The sequence below is a fragment of the Emys orbicularis genome, chromosome 9, assembly GCF_028017835.1.
Source record: "Emys orbicularis isolate rEmyOrb1 chromosome 9, rEmyOrb1.hap1, whole genome shotgun sequence".
In the NCBI taxonomy this organism is placed as follows: domain Eukaryota; kingdom Metazoa; phylum Chordata; order Testudines; family Emydidae; genus Emys; species Emys orbicularis.
Genome location: NC_088691.1, coordinates 6,306,290 through 6,321,179, shown reverse-complemented (window position 1 = coordinate 6,321,179; position 14,890 = coordinate 6,306,290). Strand labels below are relative to the sequence as shown.

Sequence of the window (14,890 nt, the reverse complement as noted above, 5' to 3'; positions counted from 1 at the left end):
AAATTTTCTCATTACACAGAAGTATGCGAAGTACTTTACGGGGCCAGTAAAACAAGCTTCCCGCCCAGAAAGGATGACAAGTGAGAGTAACAGATAGAAAGGAGAGAGGGAGTCGAATGAGAATTGCGGTGATAAGATCACAAGGTTTGTCAGTTAAGTCATGTAAACGTGCTGATGGCTCCATGTTAGTGAGTGTTTTAGATCAGTGCTTGTAGGTGATATTATGGGTAAATTGTGAGGAGGGGTCTGGGCCATACATGTGTGCTGTGTATTTAATTAAAATCTTAATACCATGTTTATATAATATTTTGACTTAATTTAGTGGATCTATGATCTTTTAGACCTAGGTGCGAACACGTGTTAGGGACCGTAGAGTTACCTAGTTTGGCCATAGAGTTATTGAGTCACCTTATGGTATCGCATACCTCAATTCCAGTTCAAGTGATGTTCATTGTGTGAAAAATGGTGCTTGGTTGGTGAAGTGTTACCAAAGTGATCTAAATCTCTGTGTCTTTATGTAGAAACAACCTGTTCCTAGGCTTCCTGATGGGGTCTGCTTCTCTGGAAATGCATCCAGCATGCTAATGAAAATTTCAATAGGAACGGTAACAGATATATTTCTCCTTACTTGCTGGTGCAGAAGAACATGTGCATGAAATTGTTCTTGCCTTTATGCTCAGAACATGTTTCAACTTGCTGCAAGTAGAAGCTTAGTTCTAACCCCTAATGTTGTTTTGCTTCTATTCTGGTTAATTCTTGTGAACCGTCCAGGAGAAAGAATGTATCTAGGTTGATTAACAATCTTTCCCTTTATATACTTATATCCTACTTTTCACTTAAGGCTCACCAAGTGATTCACTGTTATTAATTATTAATTAAGGATGCTTCACAGCACCCCTGACTGGTAAGTGAGTATTAGTATATTCATTATAATATGTTTATAATAATTCATAAGATTAAATAAAATGAGTAAACGAGGCCCAGACCGGCTAAGAGCTGGATTGAGGCACATAACCAGAGCTCCATGTTGGGCACTACATGGCGCATTGTACCTGAAGTGGGCATCATATTTCCTAGTGCTCCAGAAGACATGGGGGAATGCAACCACTTGGCAATGGTGAGCTTTCACTTCCCTTTCCAGCTGGTTGGCTCTAGCAGAGCTAGGTAGCAAAGACCCCATGTCTCCCCTTTGCAGAGCTAACACATCCAGCTACCCCTGCAAAGTGGCGCAAGTGGAGACGGTGCTCTAAGTGCTCTCTCCTTCCCTTATGCTCCCACGTGAGCAACGGGCATAATCTGGACCTAAGTGACTTGCCCTAATGTTATACAGTCAATTCCAGGCATTCTCTCTCTCAGCCCTGGGTCTAATCCCACATGAACTCTGCCTCCCTTATCTTATCGAATGCTCAGGCCAGATGCTCAGCTGGTGTTAATTGGTGTAGTTCCATGGAGGTCACGGAGCTAAGCTGATCTACACCAGTTAAGGATCTGGCCCTTTGGGTGTAATCTGTCCCATGGTGCAATCTGTTGGCAAGGCCTCTCGATTTCCGGCAGGGCATTGCATACCAACAGGACGGGGAGTCACCTGGTATTCTGGAATCCAAGTCCCTTCCATTGGTTGGCTAACTCTGGTTAGTTTCTTTAGTTCCTCCCTCTCCTTAGTATACCTGGATTACCAGCCTGCCTAATGTAAACAGATTTTGTACCACAGTTATGTGTGAAGTTAAACAACTGGTTCAGAAAAGGTAGTCTGGTCTATGATGCCATGACTGTGCCTCTCTCTGAGTAGGCAGAAAGTCTCAGAACCAAAGTGCGAAGCTATCCATTAAGTCTGAATACTTGGCACGAACACTTTTAGGTCCAACACTAGAAAAATGGTACATATGACACCAGTGTACCAGATCTTACTTCAGTAGCACAGGAACCAGGAATCACAGCAACAGGGCCAAACGAGCAGGCATCTTCTGAACGAAGTGGGGAGTGTGCTTGTGGGAAGTCACAGGAGTTCCATGGGCATAAGTGGGAGAAGAATGACTATAGAAGAGAGACCCCTTCTCAGAGCCGGCCTGGTGAGTTTATCTGCAGCGATGTCAAGTGCCAAAAAGGAGCAAAGCATTCAAGTGGCCAGTGTGATGCTATCCAGGCCTCTTGCCTGGGGCCTGGGAGGAATTGGGTAGGGGGTTTTGTCATAGAATAAGGTTTCCTCACATGGAAAAATTGACAGTGGTTCATAGACTGTTCTTCTAGTTTGGCTCCATGCAGAGATGTAAATGTTTCATTGATAATACTCCGTCATTTGCATCCGTGTGTCTGAGTGTCATCCTGCTGAGAGGTGACTCCGTAGACTTTTATTCATTCCTGTGTGGGAGGAGAATGGCTACCTTGTGCCAGGCTTTGTAACTGTAGTAAAGCGGTCATCAAAAGTTTAACTGGGTTACTCAAAGTATTATGGGTTGGAACCATGCTCCACCGCTCCGTTACTTCCTGCTTAGTTAGTGGGAGTTTTCCCCCCATTTTGTTTGCTGTGTAGTTTAGTAAAGCAGCGTGTTCCCAGCCAGCAGTAGTGTAAGTACAGTGTGTTTCTTATGCACTGAGTGACCCCTTTCCAGAAGTACCAGTCACAAGTTGCCAACCCAAATTAGGTGTGTGGAGACCGATGGAGTCTGGAGGGTTTATGGATGGAGTTCTTGGAGTATTCACTTGATCGTTAGTATCTGTCTTTTGACCTTTCCTTTAGCAGATGCATTGGATGAGTGGCTACACATACAGTTGTTGAATGGCTGATATTTTTGGAAGATGGCATGGTTGACCATGGGTGCTTAACAAAGGCAAAATATTTTCTTTTGACCCCCTAAAATGCCCTCCTCTTCCAAAAATGTCAGTTCTCTCACAGTGTGCAGCCAGTTGACATCCATTTTTGGATCGACTTGGCATCTTATATGGCAGGTAATTCTGAGGAAAGCAGAGTGAGGCTCTGGAAACATGGCAGAGGGAATCTGCATACCTACGCCCCGAACCAGCAATGCACTGAAGTATGAGCTTAACTTTAAGCATGTGAATAGTTCAGTTGACGTTAAGCATGTGCTTAAGTGCTTTGCTGGGCCTGCACACCCAGAGCTGTGTTCTGCAGGGGCATAGGAGACGTGGCAGGGCCCACTCCGCTCTGCGCGGCCGCCTCAGGGCTGGTCCTTGTTATTCATGGGGGTGATGAGACTCATGGTGGTGGGGGAGGCAGCTCCACTCAGCATCCAGACTCTGCTGCTCAAGCCAGGGAAAGGCCCTGCCAAGAGCCCAATATCCCGCCCCCACATCCCATGCGGGTGGCCCTGGCACTGCTTCTGGCAGATTCTGTCCTTTGGGCCTCCGTAACGGTGCATGACTCTATCATTGCACAGTAATGTGGCTGGGATGGGGGCTGCCATGACGCAGGGTCCAGGCTATGAAGCCGTGTGTGGTTTCTTGAGCAAAGGAGTAAATGCTGCTCCCCTCCCCTCTGCCCCAAAGGGAGTTTTTGCACCCTTGGTTTCATGATTTCTGAGGGTGCAGCTGAACCCAGGAACCCCTGCTAATGCTGCATCTGGATCAGAATTTAGCTTGTGGTCTCTTACTGGTTCACATTCCCAGCATGTGTTAGCACAGCATCTGCCTGCTCAGCTAATACGCGCTGTAAATCAGTGGAGCACCTTTCATTACCCTTTGCTGAGCATCGAATGTGCTTGGTAATGCCTGTCCCAAAGAACTTGTACTCTGAAAGACAGGTCCAATGTATCCTCCCAAGTGCTTGACCATAAAGCAACACTAAAATACACGTCTGCGGGGCAAAAGAAAATAGCTTTGTGTGCAAATGTGGCTGCATGCTGCAGCCCTACAAGGTTGGGGAATTTGGGGCATCGGGAAAGCTCCTGCTGTTGGCAATAAATGCCAGTAGAATCTTTAATGTCCACACAGAACACAGAGAACTTCTGCTCTCTCTGGAAGTAGCATGTTAGGCACATGTACCAATCAAAAATTCACTTTAAAAGGCAGCCGGGAAGTGCCATCTCTCCAACCAGCACTCTTTCCTCGGACAGCAGGATTTCACTGATACGCCGTTTTACACTAGATCACATCTGTAGACATTCATGTGCCAGAACAGAATACGTGATCAGTAGGGGGGGGAAAAGGAAGTCACTTTATTTACTAGCACCCCCAGGACTACAGCTGGCAACCCGGTAAGCATCAAAGACTGTGTAGATTGTCAGAATTTACAGTATGTTTCGTGACAGCACTGCCCAGAGGCACTCGGTATAAATTCAAAGTCAGGAAAAACCGTGGCACTGCGGGACCCGCTGCAGCACAAATGCTTCAAGGAGATGGAGCATCAAATGTAAGTTTTGCACTTTCCTCTGGAATTGGGAACAGAGCTCCCGCGCATGCCGCTGGTTTGGGGCCATGAAAGTTGAGGCCTTTTCATGTAGGGGCAAGCCAGCTTGCGCATATTGGTTCAGAGCAAGAGCCTTTGCTTCTCTTCTAGGCAGCCAACAATGGTCTGGAGGGTAGTTGGGCACTATATGCACCAGCCTTGCTCTTGACCAATGCCTTGGAATCTCTAAACATGGACTGAGCATGTTTTCATTATCTGAATCCAAAGGCTGGAAATGCTCATTAGCAGAAACCTAATAGGTACTTGCAGGGAGAAGAAAAAAACTTGGGTGAAATCTTTGGCCTATTGAAATCAATGGGATTTTTTGCCATTACATGGAAATTGCCATGTTGGATCAGACCCAAGGCCCATCTAGCCCAGTAACCTGTCTCTCACAGTGGCCAGCCCCAGATGCTCCAGAGGAAGGTGTAAGACATGGAATAATCTGCGCCTCACATAGCTCTCATTCTGATCTCTAGTACTCAGTGATTGGCTTAGGCATTGACTTCAGTGGGGCCAGCGTTTCGCCCTTTGATTTTTAAGGATGAGTAGTTGCCTTAGTCTTGTAAGTATAAACGGGACGTCTGCTCAAGAGGTTCTAGCTGTCTTCTCCATTTAGAAGTTACTTGGACTATATCGGGAAAACAGCTCCAGGTAATAAAAAGAACTAGCGTATTTTATTACATTTTTTTAGCGTGCTTTTCGTCGGGAAAGGGAAAGAATGTATTCATCATTCTGGCTGAACAAGTAAAGCAAAGGTGATATACATTTATCATAGTCAGTAAAAACTTGAAGCAATCTGCTCAAAAAAGATGTGGCCTAGTGGCAGAGAAATTCATCCCAATTCAGGGCCTCATTGTGATGTGCCCTTTCTGGGCACGAAGAAGGCCTGGTTGGAGAAGGCTTCAATGACAGAGACTGATCATGCAAAAATGGTTAATGACTGTTGAAATTTAAATCTGAGTTGACGTATTCTGGTTTTGCTCCTCATTTATGTTATCAATCCGGGAACATTTGTGCAACTGAGTTTTTTTAGCACGAATGCAGATTTTAAACTTGTATGCTAGAATGCTCTCAGAAAGCAAGAGTAAAATTTGCTTTGCACAAGGATTTTCAATAGTAACTGGATTATAAGAGGCTGATAAAGGAGGTGCTGTTGTCATCATGAACAAGTCTGACTACCAGACAGAGGCTGCCAGACAACTCTCCAATACCAAATTCTACAGGCCATTTTCCTCAGATCCCACTGAGGAATATACTAAGAAACTGCACCATCTACTCAGGACACTCCCTACACTAACACAGGAACAATTCAACATACCCTTAGGGCCCCGACCGGGGTTATTCTATCTACTACCCAAGATCCGCAAACCTGGAAATCCTGGACGCCCCATCATCTCTGGAATTGGCACTCTCACTGAAGGACTATCCGGATATGTAGACTCTCTGCTCAGACCCTATGCCACCAGCACTCCCAGCTATCTCCGTGACACCACTGATTTCCTGAGAAAACTACAATGCATTGGTGATCTCCCAGAAAACACCATCCTAGCCACCATGGATGTGGAGGCTCTCTACACAAACATCCCACACACAGATGGAATACAAGCTGTCAGGAACAGTATCCCTGATGATGACACAGCACAACTTGATGCTGAGCTCTGTGACTTTATCCTCATGCACAACTATTTCAAATTTGGTGACAATATATACCTCCAGACCAGTGGCACCGCCATGGGCACCCGCATGGCCCCACAATATGCCAATATTTTTATGGCTGACCTGGAACAACGCTTCCTCAGCTCTCGTCCACTCACACCCCTCCTCTACCTACGCTACATTGACGACATCTTCATCATCTGGACCCATGGGAAGGAGACTCTGGAAGAATTCCACCACGATTTCAACAGCTTCCACCCCACCATCAACCTCAGCCTGGACCAGTCTACACGGGAGGTCCACTTCCTAGACACCACAGTACAAATAAGTGATGGCCACGTTAACACCACCCTATACCGAAAACCCACCGACCGCTATGCTTACCTTCATGTCTCCAGCTTCCACCCCGGACACACCACACGATCCATCGTCTACAGCCAAGCACTGAGGTACAACCGCATCTGCTCCAACCCCTCAGACAGAGACCAACACCTACAAGATCTTCACCAAGCATTCTCAAAACTACGATACCCGCACAAGGAAATAAGGAAACAAATCAACAGAGCCAGACGTGTACCCAGAAGCCTCCTGCTACAAGACAAGCCCAAGAAAGAAACCAACAGAACTCCACTGGCCATCACCTACAGTCCTCAGCTTAAACCTCTCCAGCGCATCATCAGTGATCTACAACCCATCCTGGACAATGATCCCTCGCTTTCACAGACCTTGGGAGGTAGGCCAGTCCTCACCCACAGACAATCTGCCAACCTTAAGCATATTCTCACCAGCAACCACACACCACACCATAACAACTCTTACTCAGGAACCAATCCATGCCAACTCTGCCCACATATCTACACCAGCGACACCATCACAGGACCTAACCAGATCAGCTACAACATCACCGGTTCATTCACCTGCACGTCCACCAATGTTATATATGCCATCATGTGCCAGCAATGCCCCTCTGCTATGTACATTGGCCAAACTGGACAGTCACTACGTAAAAGGATAAATGGACACAAGTCAGATATCAGGAATGGCAATATACAAAAACCTGTAGGAGAACACTTCAACCTCCGTGGCCACACAATAGCAGATGTAAAGGTAGCCATCTTACAGCAAAAAAACTTCAGGACCAGACTCCAAAGAGAAACTGCTGAGCTTCAGTTCATTTGCAAATTTGACACCATCAGATCAGGATTAAACAAAGACTGTGAATGGCTAGCCAACTACAGAAGCAGTTTCTCCTCCCTTGGTGTTCACACTTCAACTGCTAGCAGAGGACCTCACCCTCCCTGATAGAACTAACCTCGTTATCTCCAGACTGATTCTTGCCAGCATATTTATACCTGCCCCTGGAAATTTCCATTACATGCATCCGACGAAGTGGGCATTCACCCACTTATGCTCCAATACATCTGTTAGTCTTAAAGGTGCCACAGGACTCTCTGTTGGATTATAAGAGTTCTGCTTATCCATCATTCAGGAACATGAAATAATATCATGTGACTTAATGACCAATCACAAGTAAGCAGCACATCTTTCATTCTAAATATCAAGTAGTGAATACCACCCTGTAGAGTAAACAACATTGAATGAAAAAATGTTGCAGAATTATGAATGCATTTGAGAAAATCATGTTCCACTCCTGGATATTTTGCAAAGGGTAAACCAAGCAAAATTCACAATAAATTATTTGGTTGTAAGTACATCCCCCTACTACTAATACCTAATTGGCTGGTTTTATTAGATCTGATCTCAAGTATCTGGAGTTAGCTGGAGATGGGCGTGAAGGTGCAAGTTGTGAATTGCAAGTTTATTTTCGTAAGTTGGTATTTCTCCAGTTAAGAATTTGTCATTGTTTTAAATGCTTTTTAGATGGCTCCAGTTACTTTGTAGCTTAAGCATCTACAGGAGGTTCTCATTTAGTATGAAGATATAAATACCACAGGGATAGGTGTCTGATAAAAGCCATCTAGCTAGCTAGCTGGGTACATATGGGGACTGACGGATAGATGGAAGGGAATGCATGGCTATAGATAAGATACACTTTTGCAATTAAACAGGGTCTCAGGCTGTGTGGGGCATAGCTTTTACTTCCATTCAGACATTATTAATACTAAACTGAGTATCTGAAAATATTACAAAGAGATCGGCATTTCTGCTAACGAGACCTTGCTAATGCTATGTTTTGCTGTGGCAGAAATTGTTCTCCGCTATGTCACAAACTATTTCTAGTCAAGGAAACAAATGTGACAGTTGCAAAGTTACTGTAAATTGCATTTTATTGTAGCTGTTCGAATTTAAGAAATGGTGTGGCATTATTCTTTTTATTCCAGGTTGGTGCTGTAGCAAATACCGTCTAGCTCCCCTATCGGGCCATGAAGAGCAGGTAATCCAGCTTCCATGTAAGCACATTGAGAAAGGAGGAAGGGCCAGGTATTGCATGAGTTCAATGAGTCTGAAATAAGAGGGAAGGCAAGGCGCGAGAGAGCCCCTTGCCTTCCAAGCGAAACAAATGCCCAGAGCTCCTGCTTGGACTCCGGATGTGTTCTGTATGGAGGAGGGGGCGAGGGTTATGGGCCTGAGCAAGCAAAGGAGTTTGACGTTGAAGTGTTCGGTTTTGCCTTTGGAAGCTCTTGGTTTGATGCTCTGGCTTAGGAGGACTATACGTTCAAGTTTTCTGGGAGTCTCTGCCTTTCCAAGGCATGTCCTGGGCTTCCAGTTGGATTTATTAAAACTGGGTCAATTCTGGTTTTAGTTCAGCCCTAGACACTGGGGCTCTTGGTGTAAAGGAGGCACTCACCTCTTGAGCATCTCCTAGTGGCTGGGTGTGGTACTGCAGACCTTTTCTCACCCCTGGCACTCCCTGCAAGTTGCCAGCCTACTTTGGCAGGTCTTCAGTGGCTTGGTCCTCCAACTGAGTCCCAAAGTCCAAATGAACCCTTTCAGGGTAGTAAAGAATCCAAAAAATAATCAGTCTATTTCCCCTCGCTAGGGTCTTCAGGCCCAGGTCAGGGCCCTTTCAATTCAGCCCTTTGTTCAGGCTCCCAAATAAGGTCTTTTTGTGGCTCACGCCCCTTTACCTGTGGCCGGGAGAAGAGGCTGGGGCCTCCCACTACTCCAGGTTCCAGCCCAAGGACTCTATAAACACCAGCCACATACTGCTCAATTTCAATTTATTGCTGCTGCTTCCCCAGGCCTCTTCCTGCCTGACCCCTTTTTGCTTCACCCTTATTTCAGGGTTAAGGTTCTCAGATCCTCTCTCTTCCTGCAAACCCAGCGAAGCAAAACACAGCCAGAAACAAACTCTGATGATCCCTCGAGCTCCTGTGGCCGGAGAGGAGCCCCTTTCCTTGCCCCTCTGGTCCCAGCCAGCGACTGGCAGGCTAAGGTCCTGCAGCTCCTTTTATCTGACCTGCTGGGCCCTGGCTGGCTGCTTCTGTGAGGCCTCTCTAGGTGGGCCTGGACGAGCCACCTTCACTGCTCCTTTCCTGTCACTTGGCAGCCTCTTGGTAGTAGGCCCGCGGGGCTCCTGTAGGGAGCCACAGAGGCCAGGTCCACCCCGTCACACTTGGCTGTTGCTGGGCCGACCTGAGCCAGAGGTGGTGCTGCCCTGCAAATCCTAAGCCAAGTTATGCAGCAGCAAAAGAAATATCTGCTCCTCTGGCCCCTGTTCCCCACAGATTGATAGATTTTGAGACCAGAAGGGATCCTCTGGTCCGGCCTCCTGCCTAGCACAGCCCATAAAATCCCATCCAGGATTTCCTGCATCAAGCCTGTAACTTCTGGCTGAGCTGGAGCGAACCTTTTGGAAAGACAAACAACCAATCTCTGTTTAGAGACTCTGCCAGTGGTGGAGAATCCACCATGACCCCACGTAAGTTGTCCCAGTGGTTAATCAGCCTCCGTGTCTCAAACTGCACCTTATTTCCGCTTTGAATTTGACTTACTTCAGCTCCAAGCTGTCGGATCTTGGTCGACGGAAGGAAGTGACTTGACCAAGGTTGCACAAAATCGGTGGCAGAATTGCACATAGCTCCTGGGTCACCTGCCTCATTCACTGGCCCACAGGACCTTCCTTCCTGCTGCTGTGACTCAGATATAAACGGAGGCTGCTGTGGCCACAATGCAGAGCATTAGCTACGATAGGACCAGAGCTCCTGGCACAAGGCTCTGCTACTCATCCACTGCCTGATTGTGACAGACAGACTCCTACAGCCTTCAGTGGCACTGGACTAGCAGCTCCTCCTATCTGCACACCCTTCCTGCCCCTCCAAACCAGCAACCCTTCTCCTGCCCTCACAACCTGCCCTAACTTCTGCTTTCCCGACACCCCTTCCTTACTCCCCACTTCCATGGGGCCCTGCTTCTTCCTTCCCCCACCTTTCCTCCAACCTGGCAACCCCACCCTTGCCTCCTCCAGCCCTCGCAATCTAGCAGCACCCCCCTTAAACCTCAAACCAACATCCCAGCCTCCCCCATGCCTACCAGGGACCTTTCTGTCCATCAAGGAAGAGCTGGGGGGCAAGGGTAGAGGTGGCCTAGGAGCAAGGATCAGGGCGTGGGGTGAAGGGGGGGAAATGAGAGAGAGAGAAGGAACAAACCTGGAAAACTCTCCTCCTCCTCAAGGGTTTTCCCAGTCTCCGGGAATGGCCAGGAATAAGGCAGAGCTCGAAGCAGGTATGGTGGGAAATAATGCAAAACGAGAGGGAGCTGAAAGGCGGGGGGGGGGGGGGGGGGGACAACCAAGGGAGTCACAGGGGTACATGGGGCTTTCCTGGATCCCAATTTCTATTGGGAAAGGTTGAGAAGGGAGGAAGGTTTGGCTGGAGCGACGTTGGCCCCTCTCCTCTCCCGCCCCCCAGCTTTTAAAACCTATCCCACTGGACTCCCTGCCCTCCCCCAAATCCTGCCCTATATGCCCCTGAGAGACAAATCCCGCCCCCTTTCCTTGCCCCGGTGCCCCACGCCAGGTGTCCTGGTGATTGATGTGGAATGTCTGGTCACCCTGGCCGAGCTGCTGGAGAATTACTCATCCCAGTCACGTCTGTTTGGGTGTCTGTCTCTCCCCGGGAGGCGGCTCTAGTCTTGAGAGCAGGTGTTCTCTATGCAGCCCTTCTGGACCTGAGATGCTTCAGATGATCCAGCCTCTCTCCTAACTGCTCCTGCTCTCTGAAACTCTCCGCACAAAGAGGCGCTGAGGCAGATCTCCCGGGCTGCTGCCTTCACTGAGGAACAGGGGGGGTGATAAGGGGAGGGCTTCATCGTCTGATTTCTGTATCCAGCGCACAGCTCCTGGTATATGTGTGTCTGTGTGTGTGTGCGCGCGAGAGAGGAAGGGAGTGCCTGAAGGCTACTGCTGCTGCAGTATCAGCACTGGTGCTGCTGGCAACCAGGCATCAGGGGAGTTCTTTTGCTGATTGCTGAATGGTTACAAGTGTTGCAATGCAAAATACAAAAGCATCGCTCCAGGAGAGGCTGCATTTGAAGCTCCACTTGTAAAATCTTAGGGAGGGGGCTTCTCGAGGAATTCAGAACCAGCCAGCCCGGGCTCCAGGCAGCAGCACCGCCTCAGCCTTCATCGCTGCTCGCTTCCCATTCCTTCTCCAGGAGGGGAGGGGAAAGAATCCAGAAAGCCCTGCCACAGACTCCACCAGAGGCTAACAGGTGTTTGCTGGGATTTGGTTGGGGAGGAGAAGGTGGGAGAAAAGTTAACTGGAAAAATCAAGCTGGGCAAAGGTGCATGGATCTTGTGCCAAGTGGACGTGCCAGGTCTGCCTGAGAACAGTGTGTCTGGAGAAGCACCGCGGGATGTCTTGCCAGTGACCTGCTTGATCTCCCTGGAAACGCTGAGCCCTGCCTGCAAACTTTGCCCTGCCAGAAGTTGTGAGGGATAAAAGCCCAGGAACAAGGGGGGGGGGGGGGGGTCTCCTCTGCTGACCAAACCACTTGAGCTAAACTGTTGCATCCTGGTTTGCTCTGGTGGAAGCATCCCGTCTGTGCCTCCTCTGCGCCGAAGCTAGTGGCGGCGGGCGCTCGTGCTGCGGCATCAGCCGAAGGTATTAGCGGTGGGATCCAGTGCCCCAGATTTGGGGGACTGGAAGACCAGCATGCTGGCTGCTGCACCTGCAGCCAGCACCCCGAGCCCCTGCGTCTGACCCCCAGGCAGTGTCGGGGCGGTGGCGGCCATGGCTGCAGCGATCGCCAGCTCCCTGATCCGCCAGAAGAGACAAGCCAGGGAGCGGGAGAAATCCAATGCTTGCAAGTGTGTCAACAGCCCCAGCAAGAGCAAGGGCAGCTGCGAGAAGAACAAGCTGAATGTGTTCTCCCGGGTCAAACTCTTCAGCTCCAAGAAAAGACGGAGAAGGCGACCAGGTTGGCAAGGGTTACGTGTCTGGTCTTGTTCTGTTTTTAACACAAGCCGTAATGTGCATCATGCCTGGGGAGGGGGGACTGGGGAAATTAACTCTCAGGTATTGCAATTGCCAATAGACATGGGGGCACAGACATGCAGAGCTGGTTTCTCACTCAAACGCCCTCTCGTCACCAATTTGTCTGACACGCACCATTGATTTCTCTTCTTTCTCACATGCACGCTCGTGTGTACCCATGGATCAGTGATGTATTAGTGTGTCTCTCTCTCTCTCTCTCTCTCTCTCACACACACACACACACACACACACACACACACACACACACACACACACACACACACACACACACCTCTCCTTCAATCATGTGTTCATCTGTCTACATGTTCAATAATCTATTTTCCCTCCTTCAGGTCTCTAGAATTTCTGTGCTTGTGCTATTATTTGTTAATTATATGAGAACAGGCTATTTATGTTAGCCAGCAGCTTCTAGACCTTTATAACCTTTCATCCCCCTGCGCCTTTCTAGGAATATTTTATATAAATCATACACGTACAGTTCTGTATGTAACAGAGGTGTAAAAGATCAGGTATGAAGAATTAATTTTCCTGTCCAGTGCATTTTGGACACAGGAGGAGCAGAAGCCCGTCAGCAATGTTGCTAGTAATTTGCCTTTCCAAAATCTAGTTGCCTCTAGCCACTGAACTTGCCTGCATTTTTCACGTAGCCAAATAATAGGGTGGCTAGTTGAAAAAGGGAGCCTAAATTTGCTAACAGCTTTTTGAACATTGCTAATGCAAGAAAATGGAGTGATCTTTGGTTCAGTTTCATATTAAATGAGAGGGTTTATATAAATTATGCATCCCTCAGTACACTTATTAAAGGTTGCTAATAGGAAGTAATATACTTATGCAAACTATTATAAGGGTTTGCTTCAAATCCTATCCAAAATATGTGTAACAGCATATCTACCCTGATTTCTTTCCTTTTAAGACCAGGAAGTCTTGCCCAGATGTGGGAACTTTTGGGTTGAAAATGGCAATTCATATTTTCATATTGTGTTTATCTGTGAATCAGCTAAGGTTTTGAAGCAGACTGCTAAAAAGGCTTCAATGTCTGATGAGAATAACTGTGTGACAATTACTACAATGCAGATGTCATTGGGATTCAGTGGAAGTAGACCTATTTTATTGCAATTACTCTTGATGCATTGCCGCGATATTTTCTTTAAATGTACAGACTTCCTAGCAAATCCTGTTGCTATTTACTTCAAAGTCCAGAATGATCTAATGTTGTTTTGGCTATTTCATTTTCCAACACTGAACATGAAGATGATTATGAAGCAGATTTATATCCAAACTGTTTTTTTCTTTTTCTTTTTTTTCCCCTGAGTCTGTGAAATAGCATCTTTTATGGTAATATTCCTATTACAATTCAACATGTTGCTGAGTTTAAAGTGGGTTCCTTCCTCTATTTACCTCTGTTCATTAACTAGTTTATCCCTTCTGATTCTGCATGTTCTTTGGATCAGCAAAGAACGGTGGATTGTTTATTGGAATTGCAGCAGTTCTTATGGTAAACCTTAGCTGCTGTATATTTAGGCTCTTGATTCGGTATGCAGTTTTCATTCTTATTACTATTATCTTACCTTATCTTAGTAGTTCTCTCTTTCCCTCCTTTTGAGAATTCACACCTTGTTAAAAGCCAGAATACACTCTTTGCCAGCACATTTCTAATCTTGAATGAGATAGGGCACGGCTCCCTAAGTCAAATGACACGCTGTTGGAATTGGTATTCACTGGAAGCAGATTTAAATGTGTTACCTACATTACAATAGAAAGTGGCATTTCATCATTTGGCAATTGTTTTTTATAGTCAATGATTTGATCTTTGCCTAAATGGGAACAGATATAAAGCTGCTAATCCTGGTGTTTTTCATATATCATCTCTGAAATCAAAAATGAAGATTTGTTTTGAACCTGATAACATGCAACGGCACATCCAGATTTCATACATTAACCTTGTTGTTGTTTTCTTACAGAGCCACAGCTTAAAGGAATAGTAACAAAACTGTACAGCAGGCAAGGCTACCACTTACAATTGCAAGCAGATGGAACAATTGATGGGACAAAAGAGGAGGACAGTAGTTATAGTAAGTGGCATCTGAATGCATCAGATAACCTTGTGTGTTTGTGAATTATGGGGTATCAGGTTCTTTTCCATCTCCATCGGTTTGAAAATTAATGTTCTGGGATGGCTGACTGAGTGAAACATTAACACTGTGCACATACTTGCCATTGAGGCTGAAGGAAAAGCACTGCAAAAACATTTAAAGCAAATATACTTGGGGAGGTAATGGTGATACCTCCGAAAAACAATCCGAATGTTATCTCCATGGTAATCTAAAGAAGTTCATCGCTGTCCTTTGGATTTTATTAGATTTTTTTTCAA

At 46.8% G+C, this 14,890-nt stretch overlaps 1 protein-coding gene across 2 annotated transcripts in view; it reads left to right on the top strand.

Annotated features, from left to right (window-relative positions):
• The window catches only part of FGF13 (fibroblast growth factor 13), a 163,981-nt gene that overhangs the window by 67,690 nt on the left and 81,401 nt on the right, over positions 1 to 14,890 (top strand). Inside the window, exons 1-2 of one of the 2 annotated variants that reach the window (XM_065410807.1) lie at positions 12,256 to 12,442; positions 14,481 to 14,591. In XM_065410807.1, the coding sequence (XP_065266879.1) occupies positions 12,256 to 12,442; positions 14,481 to 14,591 (298 nt within the window). Of the gene's footprint in view, positions 1 to 12,255; positions 12,443 to 14,480; positions 14,592 to 14,890 lie in introns of those variants that run through there. The other variant, XM_065410808.1, reaches the window with a different exon arrangement.